Source organism: Canis lupus, chromosome 27, assembly GCF_003254725.2.
Source record: "Canis lupus dingo isolate Sandy chromosome 27, ASM325472v2, whole genome shotgun sequence".
NCBI lineage: Eukaryota > Metazoa > Chordata > Mammalia > Carnivora > Canidae > Canis > Canis lupus.
Genome location: NC_064269.1, coordinates 40,410,334 through 40,429,077, shown reverse-complemented (window position 1 = coordinate 40,429,077; position 18,744 = coordinate 40,410,334). Strand labels below are relative to the sequence as shown.

The following is an 18,744-nucleotide window of genomic DNA, read 5'->3' as shown; positions in this document are numbered from 1 at the left end:
ATTTAGTAAGTACCTTCTGTGTGCTGCATATTGTATTAGGTGGTGTATAGTGTAGTGAATAAAACAGACATGGTCTTAGCCCATGTCTGCTTTCTAATCCATTGAGGAAAATAATTCCACTTCTGCCTAGTGTTGCAAAGTAGGGAACTGTGCCATAGGAGAATATGATGGTGGAGAGAGAACATCTATCAGTTAGGAGCATTTAATTGCTAGCATCTGAAAATTCAGTGTAATCTGGCTGAAACATAAAGGGAGTTTATAGGCCCCTATATCTGAAAAAATCCAACAATAAGGAAGCTTAGCCCTATTGGTGCCAAGGTTCATCAGAGTTTCAGCTTTGATTCTTTCAGCCTTTTTTTTTTTTTTTTTTAAGATTTTATGTATTTATTCATGACAGACAGAGAGAGAGAGAAAGGCAGAGGGAGAAGCAGGCTCCCTGTAGGGTGCCCAATGTGGGACCCGATCCCAGGACGCCAGGATCACGCCCTGAGCCAAAGGCTGACACTCAACCGCTGAGCCACCCAGGCATCCCTCAGCCTTTTTTGTTGTGTAAGCTTTGTTTCTCATGGTCATGGAACTGGCTTGTAGGGCATCCAAGCCTCACCATTTTCAAACTGCATGGATGAGGGAGAATGAGCGTGTACACTCTGTGCCTGCCTCCACACTGGCACTCACAGAATCCGCTCAATCTATGGTTGTTTGGAAGGGCCAGGGTGGGAGAAAACTCAGATGTCCAGCCCCATGGCTTACACCACAAGGTGGATTTGGTTTCTGTTGAATATAAGGGGAGAAACACGTGAGAAAGACAAGGCTTTCGGGCAGTGGTTCTTACCATTAGCTGCCCATTAGAATCACTGAAAGAACTTCTTTGAAAAATCCTGCACCATGACCGATGAAAATAGAATCTCTGGGGATAGAACTCAGGCATCAATATTTTTAACTTATTTATTTATTTATTTATTTGCTTTTAATTTATGATAGTCACAGAGAGAGAGAGAGAGAGAGAGAGAGAGAGAGAGAGGCAAAGACACAGGCAGAGGGAGAAGCAGGCTCCGTGCACCGGGAGCCCGACGTGGGATTGGATCCCAGGTCTCCAGGATCGTGCCCTGGGCCAAAGGCAGGTGCCAAACCGCTGCGCCACCCAGGGATCCCAATATTTTTAACTCTTGCTGGGTGATTCCAAAGCTTAGCAAAGATTGAGAAATAGTATTTACAGAGAAGGAAGAGGATGATCCAGTTTTGGATGCAGGTTACATTGCAAGTGTGTGTTAATCATCCAAGTAACAATGATGGTGAGTGGGATTTATGATCCTGGAGCTCAGAAGTGAGGTCTGGTTTGGAGATATAAAACCAGTTAATTAGGGGCACCTGGGTGTCTTAGTCCATTGGGCGTCTATCTTCAGTGTGGGTCATGATCCTGGGGTCCTGGGATCAAGCCCCTCAGTGGGCTCCCTGCTCAGCGGGGAGCCTGCTTCTCTATCTGCCCCTTCCCCCGAGAGCTCATGCTCTCTCTCTTGCTCTCTCTCTCTCTCTCCCAAATAAATAACATCTTTACAAGAAAAACCAGTTATTGAAGCAAGGTTTGAGAATAAGTTTGCCTAATGAGAAAGCGTAGATTGAGAGAACTTTGGACAGAGCCCAGAGGAATACCATTGATTAGTACTCTGGTAGACAAGGAGGCACCTGCAAAAACCAAAACAAAGACTGAGAAGAAGTGGATGTGGCAAGGTAGGAGGGAAACAAAGAGTGCGCAAAGTCATGGAAGCCAAGGGAAGACGGTTTATAGGAAGGGAGTCGTTGCTTATGAAAGCTGATAAGAAGCCTAATGAGGTAAGAACTGGAGAGTCAACTTGGATCTATCGATATGAAGGTCATCTATGATTTGGTCAAGAATGGTTTGGGTGCAGGTGTCAGGGCGGAATCACAGGTAAGCACAGAGCGTGAGCAGGAGCTAAGGCAGTGGGGCAGCATTTTAAGTAGTTTGGTAAGAGGAGAGAGGGGGCAAGAAGTTGGAGGGGTACATAGAACTGGGATTCTTTTTTTCCTCTTAAGGTGGAAGGTCTTAACATTGTGTAAGTACTGGTGAGAGGGTACTGGTTAGAGTTGTGGATTTTCTGGCAGCAACGTGAGATGGTTTTGTCTGCTGTTGTATTTTCTCTTTGGATGAGAAGGTAAACTCATTTACTAGAAGGAAGAGAATAATAAGGGAGGAATCTGAATAGAATGGAGAATGTTCGAAATTGTCATAGGAGAGAACAGCTAATTAGAAGAAAATCATACTTGTGGGAAATGTTGAAGGCCAAGTTAAAATCGATGATGTGAGTATATAGTGGCACCAATTTATGATTTTTTAAAAATTCAGGTGTAATTGACATATATTAGTTTCAGGTGTATAATGTAATGATTTGACATATGTATATATTGTGATCTCCACAATAAGTCTGGTTAACATCACCACATAGTTACAGATTTTTTTGTGTGTGTGATGAGAACTTTTTTTTTTTTTTAAGATTTTATTTATTAGAGAGTGTGCTTGTGTGCACATCGAGGGAAAGGGGCAGAGGGAGACGGACAAGCAGACTCCCTGCTGAGTGCAGAGCCCAATGCAGGGCTCATTCCCAGGACCCTGAGATCATGTACTGAGTTGAAGTCAGATGCTTAACCGACTGAGCCACCCAGGTACCCCTTTGTGATGAGAATTTTTAAGATCTACTTTAAAAAAAAAAAATTATTTATTTACAAGAGGCAGAGACACAGGCAGACAGAGAAGCAGGCTCCTTCAATGCGGGACTCGATCCCAGGCCCCCGGGATCATGACCTGAGCTGAAGGCAGATGCTTAACCACTGATCCACTCAGATGCCGAAGATTTACTCTTTTATTAGCAACTTTCAAATATACAATACAAGCTTATTACCTAGAGTTGTCATGCTATGTGTTACATCCTAAGGTATCTTACTTTATAACTAGAAGTTTGTTCCTTTTTATCCCCTTTGCCCCTGCCTCTGGCAGTTAGTTTGTTCTTTGTATCTATGAGTTTGGTGAGTTTTTTGTTTGCCTTTTTTTTTTTTTTTTTTAAGATTTTATCTATTTATTCATGAGAGATACACAGGGAGGGAGGGAAAGAGAGAGAGAGAGAGAGAGAGAGAGAGAGAAAGGCAGGCAGAGGGAGAAGCATGCTCTTTCGGGCATGCAGGGAGCCCGATGTGGGACTCGAACCCAGGTCTCCAGGATCAGGCCCTGGGCTGAAGGCGGCGCTAAACTGCTGAGCCACCCGGGCTGCCCCTGTTTGCTTTTTTTTAAATTTCAATTCCACATATAAGTGAGATCATGTGGTATTGGTCTTTCTTTGTCTGAAATCTTTATTTAGCATAATGCCTTCAAGGGCCATTCATGTTGTTGTAGCAAATGGCAAGATTTCCTTCTTTTCTGATGGCTGGGTAATATTGCAGTGTGTGTGTGTGTGTGTATCACATTTTCTTTATCCGTTCATCTCCCAGTGGACTCTTAGCTTGCTTCCGTGTCTTGGCTATTTTAAATAATGCTGCAGTGAACACCGGGATGCAGATATCTTTTCAAGTTAGTGTTTTCATTTCCTTTAGATATATTAGCAGAAGTGGAATTGCTGGATCATATGGTAGTTATATTTCTAAGTTTTTGAGGAGCCCTCATGTTGTTTTCCACAGTGGCTGCACCAATTTACATTCCCACCAACAGTGCACAAGGGTTCCCTTTTCTCTACGTCCTCCCTAACATTTGTTATTTCTTGTCTTTTTGATCATTTCCATGCCAAAAGGTGTGAGGTGATATCTCATTGTGGTTTTGATTAGTACATCCCTGATGATTAGTGATTCTGGGCACCTTTTCATGTACCTGTTGAGCATCTGTGTGTCTTTACAGGAAATACGTCTATTCAGATCCTCTGCCCAATTTTTAATCAAATTGGAATTTTTTTGGTTATTGAATTGTCCAATTTATGATTTTTATGTATTTATTTTCCTCCAGCTCTGAAGGCAGCAGGAGTGCATGGCTCAAAGAAGGAGGCTGATGGGGTTTTTTCAGAATTGGGATTTTGCCTGGTGGGTGGAATAAAGACAAAAGGATGAGGTAGATTACAATATTGGTAAGAGAGTGATTGAAAAGTTGGGCCATGGGATCTAGTCTCAGGCAATTAGGAGGGCTTGATGTGGAGGAAAACAGTGCTCCTGAGAAGGTGATGAGCAGATCTCTCAGGAACAGATGATGAAGCAGCAGCTGGAGATTGGGAGCTTGCCCTTGGAGAGTAGGGTATGTTCATGTAGTTTGAGAAGAATGGCGATTGCAGTTCTTAAAATGGTTTGTGGCCTGAATGAGCTGAAGGGGGCAGAAGTAGAGAGAAAAGGAAGTCATTGGAGTTGAGAAGCTCAAGAAACAGAGGTTCAAGTCCACCTGGACATACATGTCACTCACAGTGGTGGTGCAGGTGGAGAGGAAGGCTGGACAGGGTGCTGATACCTGCATGGAAAGAGGCCTCATCTAGGAGGAGATAGATGGTAGCAAGCTAGGGTGTAGAGGTTAGGAAGTTTCCTGACCCGTCCCTGACTCCTCTGGATAGGTATGTGCGCTGTCACTTCCATATCATGGCCTCCCACCACACTCCCTTTTCTCTGGCCAACTGCTAGATTGTTGACACCTTCCAGAGAATCTGTGATTAGAAAGAAAAATGGAGGCTGGAAAAATTCCACTACTGTTGTTATTCTCCTTTCTTCTGCCTATTTATCCCTAGGATAAATATAGTAAGAAACCCAACAAGAGCCATACAGGCAGGGCATTTTTGTATGCTAAATAGCACTTGGGGCTCGATCTCATGATCCTGAGATGATGTAGGTCTTCCTTGTTAATAGCAATCTCTGTGGAATGGGATCCACTTTAGTTTCTGATTCTATTGAATTACCTCTCAGCTTACTCACTTATGTATTAGGAGAGGATTCTGACCCTCCTAGGAAGTAAGTACTAGGATGGTTAGTGAGGTACAGTTTTATCAGTAGCTTCCTGTTTTTCGTTGTTAGCCATTCATATTATTTTTTTCAGTTTTCTTTTTATAATATATAAAAAAGTTCTTTGTAACTGACTTTTATGAATCCTACCATAATCTGGAGAAACTGACTTTTGAAATACAAGTAACATCCTGATAGTGGAAAGAATGCAAGCTCTGTTGACTCATCTCTGAACTCTTTTTTTATCTGGCTGGTTGTTAAGGCCGTTGGAGAGAAGGAAGTGAGAGATGCATTTCCAGAAGCCATTATCATAAAGCCATCGGACATCTTTGGAAGAGAGGATAGATTCCTCAATCATTTTGCAAGTATGTATTCTTTCTTGTATTCTTGTAGAGAGGAGGAGACTAGTTAACCAAGTCAAAGTTAAGCCCAAGCTAATAGTGTTCTCTGAATTGACAGACTCAGGTATATTTTCTCTATCCCAGTTGCCCTTTTCTCCCCAGAGGTTCTCTGCCTAGCATGGTCTTTGTTACTATCTATGGAAAGCAACACTTTAGATGCACAGAAAGAGTGCAGCCTGGGGAAGCAGAGACTGACTAGTTCTGGGACTGTGGCATGTACCTGGGAGGCAGCTTCCTTGTGTTGAACTGGCGATGAAAAGAGTAGTGTGTTACCAAAATGAAGCTGCCCATGTCACAGCACCTGGTCCGTAGTCAGTGCTTAAACGTTGGCCTTGTTTTTATTTTTCATATGAAGCCGGTTCCTAAACTACCCTCTCAGTTTTAGTCTGACTGCCGTGACCCCAACATCTAAATGTTGGTTTTGAAAGACAAAGAGGCAACATCATAAGTTTGTCAGGTGCAGGTAATCAGTCTTCCTTGTTTTTTTTTTTTTTTAAGATTTTATTTATTTATTTGAGAGAGGGAGAACCCAGACGCACATTGTGGGAAGGGCAGAGGGAGAGGGGGAATCTCAAGCAGACTTCTCACTGAGTGTGGAGCCCGACTCGGGGCTCTATCTCATGATCCTGAGATGATGTAGGTCTTCCTTGTTAATAGCAATCTCTGTGGAATGGGATCCGCTTTAGTTTCTGATTCTATTGAATTACCAGTTACCTCTCAGCTTACTCACTTATGTATTAGGAGAGGATTCTGACCTTCCTAGGAAGTACTAGGATGGTTAGTGAGGTACAGTTTTATCAGTAGCTTCCTGTTTTTCATTGTTAGCCATTCATATTATTTTTTTCAGTTTTCTTTATACATCCTTGGCCCATAAGTGTTTGTTTTTTTGAGAACTGTTTTCCTAACTGATTTATTTAGGCTTTTTATATATTAAGGGCATGTATCTTTTGTTATATTTACTGTTCTTTTTTTTTTCTTGGCTTACTAAATTGTTTTAAAATTTATAGACTTTAATTTTTTTGAGTAGTTTTAGGTTTATAGAAAAGTTGAGTGGAAAGCACAGACAGAGCTCCCACATACCCTTTAACTCCTTGATCTCTGCCCCCAACAGTTTTCTCTTTTATTTATTTTTTTTAAAAGATTTTATTTATTAATGAGAGAGAGAGAGAGAGAGACAGAGACAGAGGCAGAGACAGAGGGAGAAACATGCTCCATGCAGGAAGCCTGATGTGGGATGTGATCCCCAGACTTGGGATCACATCCTGAGCGAAACTCAGCCACTGAGCCACCCAGGAGTCCCTTTATTTCTATTTTTAAAAAAGATTTTATCTATTTATTTGAGAGAGAGAGAGAGACAGAGCAAGGGCAGGGAGAGGGGCAGAGGGAGAAAGAGGTAGAGGGAGAGGGAGAAGCAGACTCCCCCGCAAGCAGGACCCTGAAATCATGCATTGAGCCAACACCAAGAGCCTGAGGTTCAACCCACTGAGCTACCCAGGCATCCTCTGTGTTGCTTTTAAATAAAACCAAGAATCAGTCCCCTACCTGGGTAAGCTGTAAATGCCGCTTGCCCTTCCCCTACTCTTGAGGACCACCCTCTTGCACTCTGCATCAAGACAGTGTTATCCTCGCCTTCCCAAGCACACCCTGTTTCACAGAGTGCCAAGCAGTGGGAACTGACATCACTGATCCTTATTAAAAATGATAGCATTTCACTTTTATTAAACGTTTGGTATATGCCAGGCACTGTGTGAAGCGTTTTGCCTGCATCATGCGATGGGAAGCTTTGAGGCAGGGACTGGTATGGTGGGGGGTACCCATTCCACCAGTGTGCCAAGTGCGGTTGGAAGAGGTAAAGGATCATCCAAGGTTGCACGGTCATACTCTGTTTCTCAAAGGAAGTTTCCAATGGATGGACCCAGGTGCTGGCATGTGAATCTGTTCCTGTCACTTGAGCCAGCTGAGAGGAACATTAATTTGTTTGAGAGGACGTGTGCCAACGGTATTCTGAAATTGTAGGGTGACAAAAAAGGCTCTGGGTACAGAGGTGGCAGAGTGGTTCAATCTAATCTTGGAGGTATTTTCTTTGGAAGTATTTTCCTTATAGAAGGAACACAGTGATTGCCTTGGTGGGGTCATGATGGCGGTGGGTCTCATCAAGCCCTACGTGCGCTCATTTGATGCTGAGTCAGCTGCACAAATGTACCAGTTTGATGTGGGACTTGATACCAGGACTCTAGGATCATGCCCTGAGTCTAAGGTGTTAGACGCTTAACTGATGAGTCACCCAGGTGTCCTAGTTTTCTCTATAATTAACACCTGGCATTAGTGTGGTACATTTGTTATAATTGATGAGTCAATATTGATACATTAGTATTAACTCAAGTCCATAATTTACATTAGGATTCATTCTTTATGTTGAACATTCTGTGGATTTTGACAAATGTATAATGACATCTACCTAGCATTAGAGTATCACAGAGAATAGTTTCATTGCCTTAAAAGTTCCTTGTGCTTGACCTATTTATCCTTCCTTCCTCACCCCACTACCTGACAAACACTCATCTTTTTCTGTCTCCATAGTTTTGCCTTTTCTAGAACACCATATGTTTGGAATCATATACTATGTCGCCCTGTCAGATTGGCTTCTTTCACTTAGCCTCTGCATTTAAGTTTCCTTTGTGTCTTTCCATGACTGATAGCTCATTTCTTTTTATAGCTGAATAATATCCCATGGTATAAATGGACCACAGTTCATTTATCCAATTTAGATAGTTAGTTCTATCCTGTGTTTTTCCCTGATTGCTCATGTCTTTTCACATTCTGTATTACCTTCCAATTTATAAAAAGAAATGTGGTAAGAAACACAATATAAAATTTACTGGGGCTCCTTCCTTCCTTCCCTTTCTTTTGATTGTAACCATCCTAATGGGTGTGAGGTAATATTTCATTTTGATTTTCATTTCTGTAATGATTAGTGATGTTGAGCATTTTTTCCTGTGCTTGTTAGCCATTTGTGTATCTTATTTGGAGAAATGTCCGTTCACATCCTTTGCTCATTTTTTAATTGGATTTGTTGTTGAATCCCAGGAGTTCTTTATATGTTCTGGATGGTAATCCCTTATCAGATATATGATTTACAAATATTGTATTGCATTGTAGGCTGCCTTTTCATTCTGTCCTTCAGTGCACAGAAGCTTTTAATTTTTATGTAGTCCAATTCTCTTTTTACTGTTGTTGTAGTATCACCAAGAAATCATTACCAGTGATCAAACCCAGTGTCACGAGGCTTTCCCCCATATTTTCTTATAAGGATTTTGTAGTTGTAGCTCTTATGTTAAGGTCTTTGATGTATTTTGAGTTGATTTTTATATATGGTATAAGGCCAAGGTCCAATTTTATTCCTTTATATGTGGATCTTCAGTTCTCCCAGCATCATTTGTTGTAAACATTGTTATTCCCCATTAAATGATCTTGGCACTGTGTCAAAAAAAAATCATTTGATGATAGATACAGAAGTTTGTTCTGTTCCACTGGTTATATGTCTGTCTTTGTGCCATTGTTTTGATCTTGATTACTATAGCTTTGTAATAAGTTTTAAAATCAAGAGGTGAGACTTCGAAATAGTCGGAATAGTTTTTCTTTTCCAAAACAGTTTTGGCTATTTGGAGTCCCTGAAGATTCCATATGAATTTTAAGATGGTGTTTTTTGTACTTTTGCAGAATTCACCATTGGGATTTTGATAAGGATTGCATTAACCATAGATTCTTTGGGTAGTTTGACATCTTAACAGTGTTGTCTTCCACTGTGAATGTGCGATATGTTTCTATTTATTTGTTATCTTATTAAATTTCTTTCAACCCAGGCATTGGGTGTCTCAGTCAGTTAAACATCCCACTCTTGGTTTCAACTCAGGTCATGATCTCAGAATCATGAGTTCAAGCCCTCATTGGGCTCCACTCTCAGTTTAGAGTCTGCGTGAGATTCTCTTCTCCCTTTCTCTGCCCCTCTCCTCACTGTCTCTCTCTCAAATAAATAAATCTTTTTAAAAAATATCAGCAATGTTTTGTAGTTTTCAGTGCGCAAGACTTTAGCCAATTCGGTTTGTTTATTCCTGAGTATTTTATTTTTTCTGATGCTCTTATAAATAATGGCTACTTAAAAAAATTTTTTTTTTGTAAGGCTTTTTTACATTCAATACACTTGGGATTTGCTTTGTTTTGTGGTGAGACATGAACCTTTTCTCCCTCCCTTCCTCTCTTTTTCTCACTTTAATAAAATGATTGTCTCAGCACCACTTATTAAATAATCTTTCAGTTCCCCACATATTTGTGGTAATACATTCATCCTATCCTAAATTCCCACTTTTTATAAGAATCTTTTTCTGAGTTACTCCTGTTGTATTGCTGATCTATTGATTCTTGTGTTCCTCCTTAGAATGGAGTGATGTCACTGAGAGTCCAGTCTTGGGAGTGGCCATGTACCAAGTGGCCACGCCATTTGATCATTTTCCCTTGCTCTCCATGTCCTTAAAGCTTTGGTCTTTTTACTTTCTGTGTTTGTTATCTGAAAAACAAGTGGCTACCTATTCACTTCCTCAGTGTCAGCTACATTTATTTCATTATTTCAGTTATGCAAAATGATTCTGCTAACCTGTAGCATGTTGAGATTGATGAGGCTTCTGGTTGTTGAGGCCTTGTAAGCATACTTCTCTTTCTTTTGCCAGATACTCGCTGGTTTGGTGGTGTACCTCTCATTTCCTTGGGCAAGAAGACTGTGAAACAACCAGTATATGTAAGTAGCCCAAATGGAGGGGCTTTGGCTGGATTCAGATTCAGGTGGTCAGTTTTCCAGTTTTATCCTAATCCTATAACTCTATCACTTTTTTCTTTTCAGTGTGCTTTAGCTACTTGTCTCTCAGTTTACCTAAGAGGTCCGTGTATTCTCTGTGTGTTCACTTGTTTGCTCATTGCTCATTTAAGAAAAATATATTGAATGTTCCAGGCACACTGTACATGTCACTGGGAATACAGAGATATGAACTAGGCACAAATTATTATCCTCACATTGGCCTCATCCAGGGGCAACTAGCAGAGCAATTGCCATGCAGTGTGGTAGTGCTTGTGATAGGGAGAGGACCTATATAATTACAGTAGAGGGATATCTAATCCAGACTTGGGGGTCAGCGACAGCTTCCCAGAGGAAACAACATTTAAGGTGAGACCTTAAAGATGACTAGCAGCAAGTCAGATGAAGAGGGTTAGGGAAGAGCATTCCATGCAGAGGGAATGGTGTGTTCAGAGTCTCAAAGGTAAGAGCATAGGTTCCATAGGTTAGGTTCCATATTATGTTGAAACCAGGGTATTTCATCTGTGGCACTGTACATTTTGGGCCAGTTATTTCTTTGTTGGAGAGCTGTTCTGGAATGTTTAGCAGCATTCCTGTCTGCTAGCCACCAGATGGCAGTAGCATAACGTCCCTAGTTGTGACAACTAAAAATACCTCCAGGCATTTGCCAAAAGTCCCTTGGGAAGCCCAAATCCCCCAGTTGAAAACTCTGAAATCATAAAATTATTATTTGGGAAAGTCAAACTGGTAGGATGTTGGCAGCTCCATGGGATTCAGCTTACTAATTTGTGATAGCATGGTAACAGCATTAGGATAAGTGGTAAGGGGTGAGATTGCAGAGATAGTGGACAAAAGTCCAATCAAAGGCCTTGACAGCTATCTGAGCATGAACATGTTCTGACCAGAAAAAATATTTAGGTGAACCTTCCAATATGTAGGTCATTTGAGCCCTTGAGAAGTGGGTTCTTTAAGGAACTTTCTGGAAACAATGCCATTATTTTAATTTAATCTTTTGCTTGGGGGTGGGAGGGGTGGGAAGTTGTGATTGATGCCACCTGATTTCCTTCCTTCCTTCCTTCCTTCCTTCCTTCCTTCCTTCCTTCCTTCCTTCCTCCTCCCTCCCTCCCTCCCTCCCTCCCTCCCCCCATCTCTGTTTTTTCTTTCAACAATTACTTAAACATGTGTTACAATTTCCTACAGGTTGTAGATGTATCAAAAGGAATTGTTAATGCAATTAAGGATCCAGATGCCAAAGGGAAATCTTTTGCCTTTGTTGGGTAGGTGACTAGAGTTTGACTTTAAAATTGTGCTGAACAAATTGTAATGATTTACAAGAACGATAATGTCTAAACATGTCACTCTACACTTATTTGTTGCATTTTTAGTGTCTTTATTCAACTGTTTTTATTCCAGAAATTTTATTCCTTTAGCCCCAAGGTCAGTGTACCTCAAAGAGGTGTCCGGAGGGTACTATTGTCAGAATCTCCTGAATGGTTCTATTAGATCAGACTTTGAGCAAACCAGGGAATCTGCTTTAATAAGTGACTTTTCTGTCTGAAAACCACTGCTCTAGACTATTACATATACTTAGTCTGGTGATCACCAAGGATGATTTTGTACTACTCCAGTGATGTTTTTAACATATAAAAGGATGTTACTACAGATTCGAAAACACAGAATACTTTTTTTTTTTAAGTTTTATTTTTTTTTTTAATTTTTTTTATTTATTTATGATAGTCACAGAGAGAGAGAGAGGCAGAGACACAGGCAGAGGGAGAAGCAGGCTCCATGCACCGGGAGCCCGATGTGGGATTCGATCCCGGGTCTCCAGGATCGCGCCCTGGGCCAAAGGCAGGCGCCAAACCGCTGCGCCACCCAGGGATCCCCAGAATACTTTTAGAGAGTAAGAATAGTTGCAAAATCAAATTGCTTTTGAGAGTATTGCAATGCCCCAGAAAGCTTGGAAATGGCTGGTTTAGGGTACAGTTGCTATTCTTGTGCAAGATTGATCATTTAGGATATGCCCTCTTTGCTCTTTAGACAGATGGGGCACAGTTAAGCTATATGACTCACCTGAGTTTTATTAAATCTTGTCACAGCTGGGTTTAGGACCTTTTTTCTGACTTAACTATAATTAAAATTTAAGACTCAGTCCAGCAGACAGAAAAGTACCAAATCTACCTAATAATTGGCCCAGAACCCTGTCATTTTATGAAGCAAACTAATGATACCTATTGTTCCATGAAAGGTGAGGATCTGATTCAATTAAGTGATAGCTTAATTCTTAAGAAATATTTGCTTCCAGAGTAATGACACTTTTCTCTCTAAGCCAGGAAACATGGTATATATTCCCAGGATTTTGACTTCATATGAATTCATTTCAATATTATTATAGGCTTAATTTACTAAGATTTTTGTCAGTGCAAAAAACCATATTGTGTTTCCATATCTATTGGCTGCAAGATGTATGCCTCTCTCTGAGTTCCTAGTTCAGTATGTTAGCATGCAATCAGTAATATGCTCCAGGAGAATTAGCCCCCAAAAGTGTGTTCCTCTTAGGGTCCATAAATCACTAGACTCCAAGATACCTGACTTGAGTCAAAAGGTAGTTAGACTAGAATTCCAAAGAAAGGAACAGAAATGGCTTTACAGACTTTGCTTACTGCTTGGTGGAAATACTCTGGGAGGAGTTAGCTTTTTGCCTCTTTACCTTTGCTCAGCCCATTCCAGTCTCTGCTAGGCTGCAGTGCACCATACTTGTTTGGCATGTTGGTAGGAAAAGTAGTGCTAGGCATGGTAGCGTATGCATTTTGTGTATGTGAAACTAGATAGGCATCTGCATTTCTCTTTTTGTCTCTTTAGCCCAGGGGAAAACTTTGCTTATTGCTCATAAGACCTTAATTTTGGTCCTGGTTTTTTTTCATAGTTATTAATTATAGAACATTGGTCCATTCTATCATTCAGTCATTAAATACCTAGTGATAGACACACATATGCATAAAACTATGAGAACTAATAAAGTCAGCAGGGTCAGAAGGTACAGGATCAATATATAAAACTCGGTTTCCATATATTCACAAATGAACAATCTGAAAATAAAATGAAGAAAATAATTTTATTCACAATAGCAACAAAAAAGTAAAGTACTTACGTATAACTATGACAAATATAAAACCTGTATCCAGGAAATTGTAAAACACATTGAGGGACATTAAAGAAGAGTTCAATAAATAGAAAGACATCTCTTGGTCATGTACTGAAAGAGCCAATATTGTTAAAATGGCAATTTTCCCCAAATTCATGTATCTAGTCAACCCAATCCTATCCATATTCCAGCAGGCTTTTTTTTTTTTTAATTTTTTGCAAAAGTTAACAAATTAATTTTAAATTTATATGGAAATGCAAAGATCCACAATAGCCAAAACCATTTTGACAAAGAAGAAACTTGGAGCACTTAAATTTTTCAACTTCATAACTTACTCTAAAACTAGTTATAAAGACTGTGTGTGAGATGCTTGGGTGGCTCAGCAGTTGAGCATCTACCTTTGGCTCAGGCTGTGATTCTTGGGTCCTGGGATTGAGTCCCGCATCGGGCTCTCTGCATGGAGCCTGCTTCTCCCTCTTCCTATGTCTCTTCCTCTCTCTCTGTTTCTCATAAATAAATAAATAGATTCTTTAAAAAAATACTGTGTGATGCTAGCATGAGAATAGAATATAGATGAATTAAATAGAATTGATAGTCTAGAAAGCAACCTTCATGTTTATGGATGATTGATTTTTTTTTTAATTTTTATTTATTTATGATAGTCACACAGAGAGAGAGAGAGAGAGAGAGGCAGAGACATAGGCAGAGGGAGAAGCAGGCTCCATGCACTGGGAGCCCTACGTGGGATTCGATCCCGGGTCTCCAGGATCGTGCCCTGGGCCAAAGGCAGGCGCTAAACCACTGCGCCACCCAGGGTTCCCGATGACTGATTTTTGACAAAAGTGCTGTGACACCTCAGTGGGGAAAGGATAATCTTTTCCACAAATGGTCCTGGGAAATCCATTTGCAAAAAGGTAAACATAAGCCCTTAGCTTCACACAATAACATGAAAAAATTAACTCAAATTATATTAGAGACCTAAATGTAAGAGTTAAAACTATAAAACTGGGCAGCCCCAGTGGCACAGCGGTTTGGCGCCGCCTGAAGCCTGGGGTGTGATCCTGGAGACCCGGGATCGAGTCCCGCATCAAGCTCCCTGCGTGGAGCCTGCTTCTCCCTCTGCCTGTGTCTCTGCCTCTCTCTCTGTGTCTATGAATAAATAAATAAAATCTTTAACAAAAAAACTATAAAACCTTTGGAAGAAAACTAATCGTCTAGACTTTGGGCTAGGCAGAAATTTTTTTTTTTTTTTTAAGATTTTGTTTGTTTTAGAGAGACAGTGTGAGTAAAGGGAGAAGTAGAGGGGAAAGAAGAAGAAGGGTGAAGAATCACAAGCAGGCTCCATGCTGAGCATGGAATTGGACATGGAGCTCAATCTCACAACCCTGAGATTATGATCTGAACTGAAACCAGGAGTCATGCTCAACTGAGCCACCCAGGCACCCCAGGCAGAGATTTTTTAGATATGATATTCAAAGCCTACTTCATAAAAGGAAAAACTGATAAATTAGACTCCACCAACATGGAAAAGTTTTGTACTTCAGAAGGCAGCAGTAAGAAAATGATGTTGAGTGGAGAGATTATTGGCTAAAAGGCAGGGCAGGGTGGATCAGAGAGGTATGTGGAAAACTTGAGGACAGAGGAGAAGATTGGAAGTATTCCCTGGGAGCACAGAACACCTCCTAGGAGAGCATAGTAGGGTAGCAAAGCAGAACTGAGTCTTTTATCTGAAGGTAGGGGTCAGAAGGATAGGTGAAGCCAGATTGCCCAGCTCTGTTTTCTCTGCAACTCTGTCTTGCTGGGGTTCTGGTGCAAAGAAGGCAGACACTTGTATGAACCAGAGAAGGGACTATGCTGTGCTAGTATAGTGGAGAGGCAGCTGAGGGATAAGGTGTTGCTGAGGCTGTTTGCAAAGGAATGCCTATAATGTTGAACCATGAAACTGAAGCTGGAAAGGACATGGCTTCAGTGTACCTTTCTCTGTGAGCAGAGGCACTTGAACCGGTCTTTGAGTCACAGTTAATGGAACACAGAGTGCTTCAGAGAAGCTGAAGAGCCTTTTACATATAATTAATTTACCCTTGATACTGATACTGCTTGTCTTTGTAAAGATTACAGATTGTTCTTTGGCATAGTGTATATGCCCTATAGTGCTTCTTCCACATCCTTCTGGAACTTGAAGGAAGCTATCTGAGGCCTTTGTCTGATAGTTCCCCTGGCTGACGTTTTCATGTTTTTTGTTTTTGTTTGCTGAAATGTCAGAGTGAGGAGTGTCTCATTGAATCATACTCCTCTAACTTTCAGCTCTCATAGGCTTTCTGAGGCAAAGGGGACCAGGCAAAAACAGGTGAAGAGATATTAAAATGTATTATAAGCAATAATAATTATTAAAGCGAGGTTGTACCAGTACAAAACTATTCAGGTCTGTGGAATAGAAAATCTAGAAGCAGTCTCAAGCATGTAAGAATAAAGAATACAGTATGTGACATTTCAAAATATGGGGAAAGGGTAGATTATTCAGTAAATGGTATTATATCTTTACTTTATATCATTACAAAAATAGCTTGCAAAAGGAACATATGTTATGGATTAAAGAACCCCAAAACGTTAGAAAAAATATGTCGGATGGCTCAGTTGGTTAAGCGTCTGCCTTTGGCTCAGGTCATGACCCTGGAGTCCCAGAATTGAGCCCTGCATCAGGCTCCCTGCTGAGCAGGGAGTCTGTTTCTCCCTCTGACCTCCCCTTTGTTGTGCTCTCTCTCTCTCTCAAATAAGTAAAATCTTAAAAAGAAAAAATATGTGGGAATTTATGTCACTGGTGACTATAGAAGGATTTTCTAAATATGAAATCAAACCATAAAATAAATCAGAACTTTTGTTTAAGTGAAATGTTTAAACTTATATATGTCACAAAACAAACATTATAAAGCAAAATACAAACAGTAAAAAATATTGCCAACGGAATCATTAAAATATAAAGAATTCTTACAAATCATTCTTTATAGACAGAACTTAAGGAGGAAAGAGAGGAAAGAAAGAAGTATATGTAGCCAAAACTATATAAAGGAAAACCAATTAGGGATGCCTGGATGGCTCAGCAGTTGAGCATCTGCCTTTGGCTCAGGTCGTGATCCTGGGGTCCTGGGATCGAGTCCCACACCGGGCTCCTTCAGGGAGCCTGCTTCTTCCTCTGCCTGTGTCTCTGCTTCTCTCATGAATAAGTAAATAAAATATTTAAAAAGAAAAAGAAAAAATTAATCTAGAAGATTGTCACAGTTTTATTTGCCTATTTTTATGACTAAACTCATTTTTGGTGAGGGGGCTGCTAGCATTTTATGTGAACTGATACAACGTTTTTGGAAGGCAGTTGGGAAGTATTCAATAAAAGCCTTAAAATTTTCAAGCATACTCTGTGCCAGTTCCACTTATAGAATACATCATAAATATATAGTTATGGATAAGTACAAATATTTACTATAAAAATGTTTACTATAAGTTGTTCATTAAAGCATGATCTTATAAAGGGAAAAAATATTTTTTTTTTTTGGGAAAAAAATATTTTTAATAGCTTAAATATCCTCCCCAAACTGGCATTTTATCAAATAGTTATTATTACACACAATACAATTTATGTGATTGTTAAACATGCACTAGAATATTGAGTGACATAAAAAGGTGATTGGGATTCAGTGTTAAATAAAAGACATTACAGAATAAGATGACCTCTGTAATCTTACATTTATAAAAGCAAAAAAAAATGTGCATATGTAAGGGGATAAGAAGGCTACATTAAGTATATTAGCATTGTCTTTGATGGGATTATGGGTGAGTTTTCTTTGTGCCAATCTGTATTTACTGCAGTGCATATGTTTTCTCTTTCATAAGGAAAATGCTATCTTGTTAAATTTAATTATTTATTTATTTTAAAAGATTTTATTTATCTATTCATGAGAGACACAGAGAAAGAGAAAGAGGCAGAGACACAGGCAGAGAGAGAAGCAGGCTCCATGTAGTGAGCCCGATGTGAGACTCGATCCTGGGACTCCAGGATCATGCCCTGGCCTGAAGGCAGGCGCTAAACCACTGAGCCACCCAGGGATCCCCCTATCTTGTTAAATTTAAAAAGAAAATTTGTAAGGAGCAAATAATTTGAAGAACTGTAATTTTCTTTTTATAGGCCCAATCGGTACCTTCTTTTTGACCTGGTGCAATATGTCTTTGCTATGGCTCACAGACCCTTCCTGCCGTACCCTTTGCCACATTTTGCCTATCGGTAAGTAAAGCATTTCTTTTTATGCCTTCTAAAATAGAGCTAACATGATACATTTGTTTGTAATGCTCTCATTTAGGATTATAGGGAGTATGTTCATTACAGTAGAGCCTCTGAATCTCTAACTAGGAGGCACTCCTGATGTCTTGATCTTAAGTCTAGGACAGATCCAGAGGTGTCTAAGAAAGGGAAATGTGGATTCGTGTGGATGAGAAGAAAATGTGTTAAGAGATCACTCTGCAGCTCTTCAAATTCTCTCATTAGAAACCACTTAATTTTAATTTAGAGAAGTGTCTTGCTCGGCAGGTTGTATAAAGGAGCAATTAGATTTCCCTCTCTTTTCATGCCATCACCTAGATGTGGGAAAGGGATCCTTCTTTATTAAACCAGTATGATCATGCAGTTGGGGAAAGGAGCTGGGTTGATCAGACTTGACCTGTGGTTGCCGTATCTTCTTTCTTCTTGGCCTGCTTCTTGGTTCACTTCTTCCCTTTGCAGGTTTAGAATCTCAGAATCGTGTCACATGCTAGTGGTCTGGTCTGGGAGACTTTCACATCCAGTTTGTCAGGGATTGACTTAAAAACCAACGTGGCACTTCACCCCTGCACTCGTTCAACAAATATATCTTGAATGCCTACTATGTCTGAGGCAATGCACTTAGGGACTCAAGATATTACACTAGATCATCAGAAAGCTTGGGATCTAACACAGGTATCAGTAAAGTGTTGTTGGGTCAGGTTGTTTGAAATCTGAGACTGTGTATGTTCCTGGAGAAATTTTGATCAATCTTCAGCTTCCTTTTTCACTTTTTTATGCACATTGGAATGGTGTTTTTAAGTTTTTAAAAAGCTGTGGAACCTCATGTTCAGTGACCCACTAAAGGCCAACTAGGTAAATCAGATACCAGCAGAGCTGGTCTAACTATAGTGATGGGTGATACTCAGAGCATGTACTTCCAGCCTTCGCCCCCAGTGCTCTGTGGGAGCCTGGCTGCAGGCTGAAAACCACTGCCCGAGGATACTTAATGGGAACTTGGTGGCAGATAAAGAAAACTGTTTTCAGTAAGAATGGACAGATGGCATTAAGTGAGGCAGGCAGCTCTCCCGTC

General features: G+C 40.3%; 1 protein-coding gene across 1 annotated transcript in view; it reads left to right on the top strand.

Moving 5' to 3' along the window:
- NDUFA9 (NADH:ubiquinone oxidoreductase subunit A9) overlaps positions 1-18,744 on the top strand; it is a 40,710-nt gene that overhangs the window by 11,897 nt on the left and 10,069 nt on the right. Inside the window, exons 6-9 of the mRNA XM_025461901.3 lie at positions 5,237-5,339; positions 10,100-10,167; positions 11,422-11,498; positions 17,544-17,639. Of these exons, the coding sequence (XP_025317686.1) occupies positions 5,237-5,339; positions 10,100-10,167; positions 11,422-11,498; positions 17,544-17,639 (344 nt within the window). The remainder of the gene's footprint in view (positions 1-5,236; positions 5,340-10,099; positions 10,168-11,421; positions 11,499-17,543; positions 17,640-18,744) is intronic.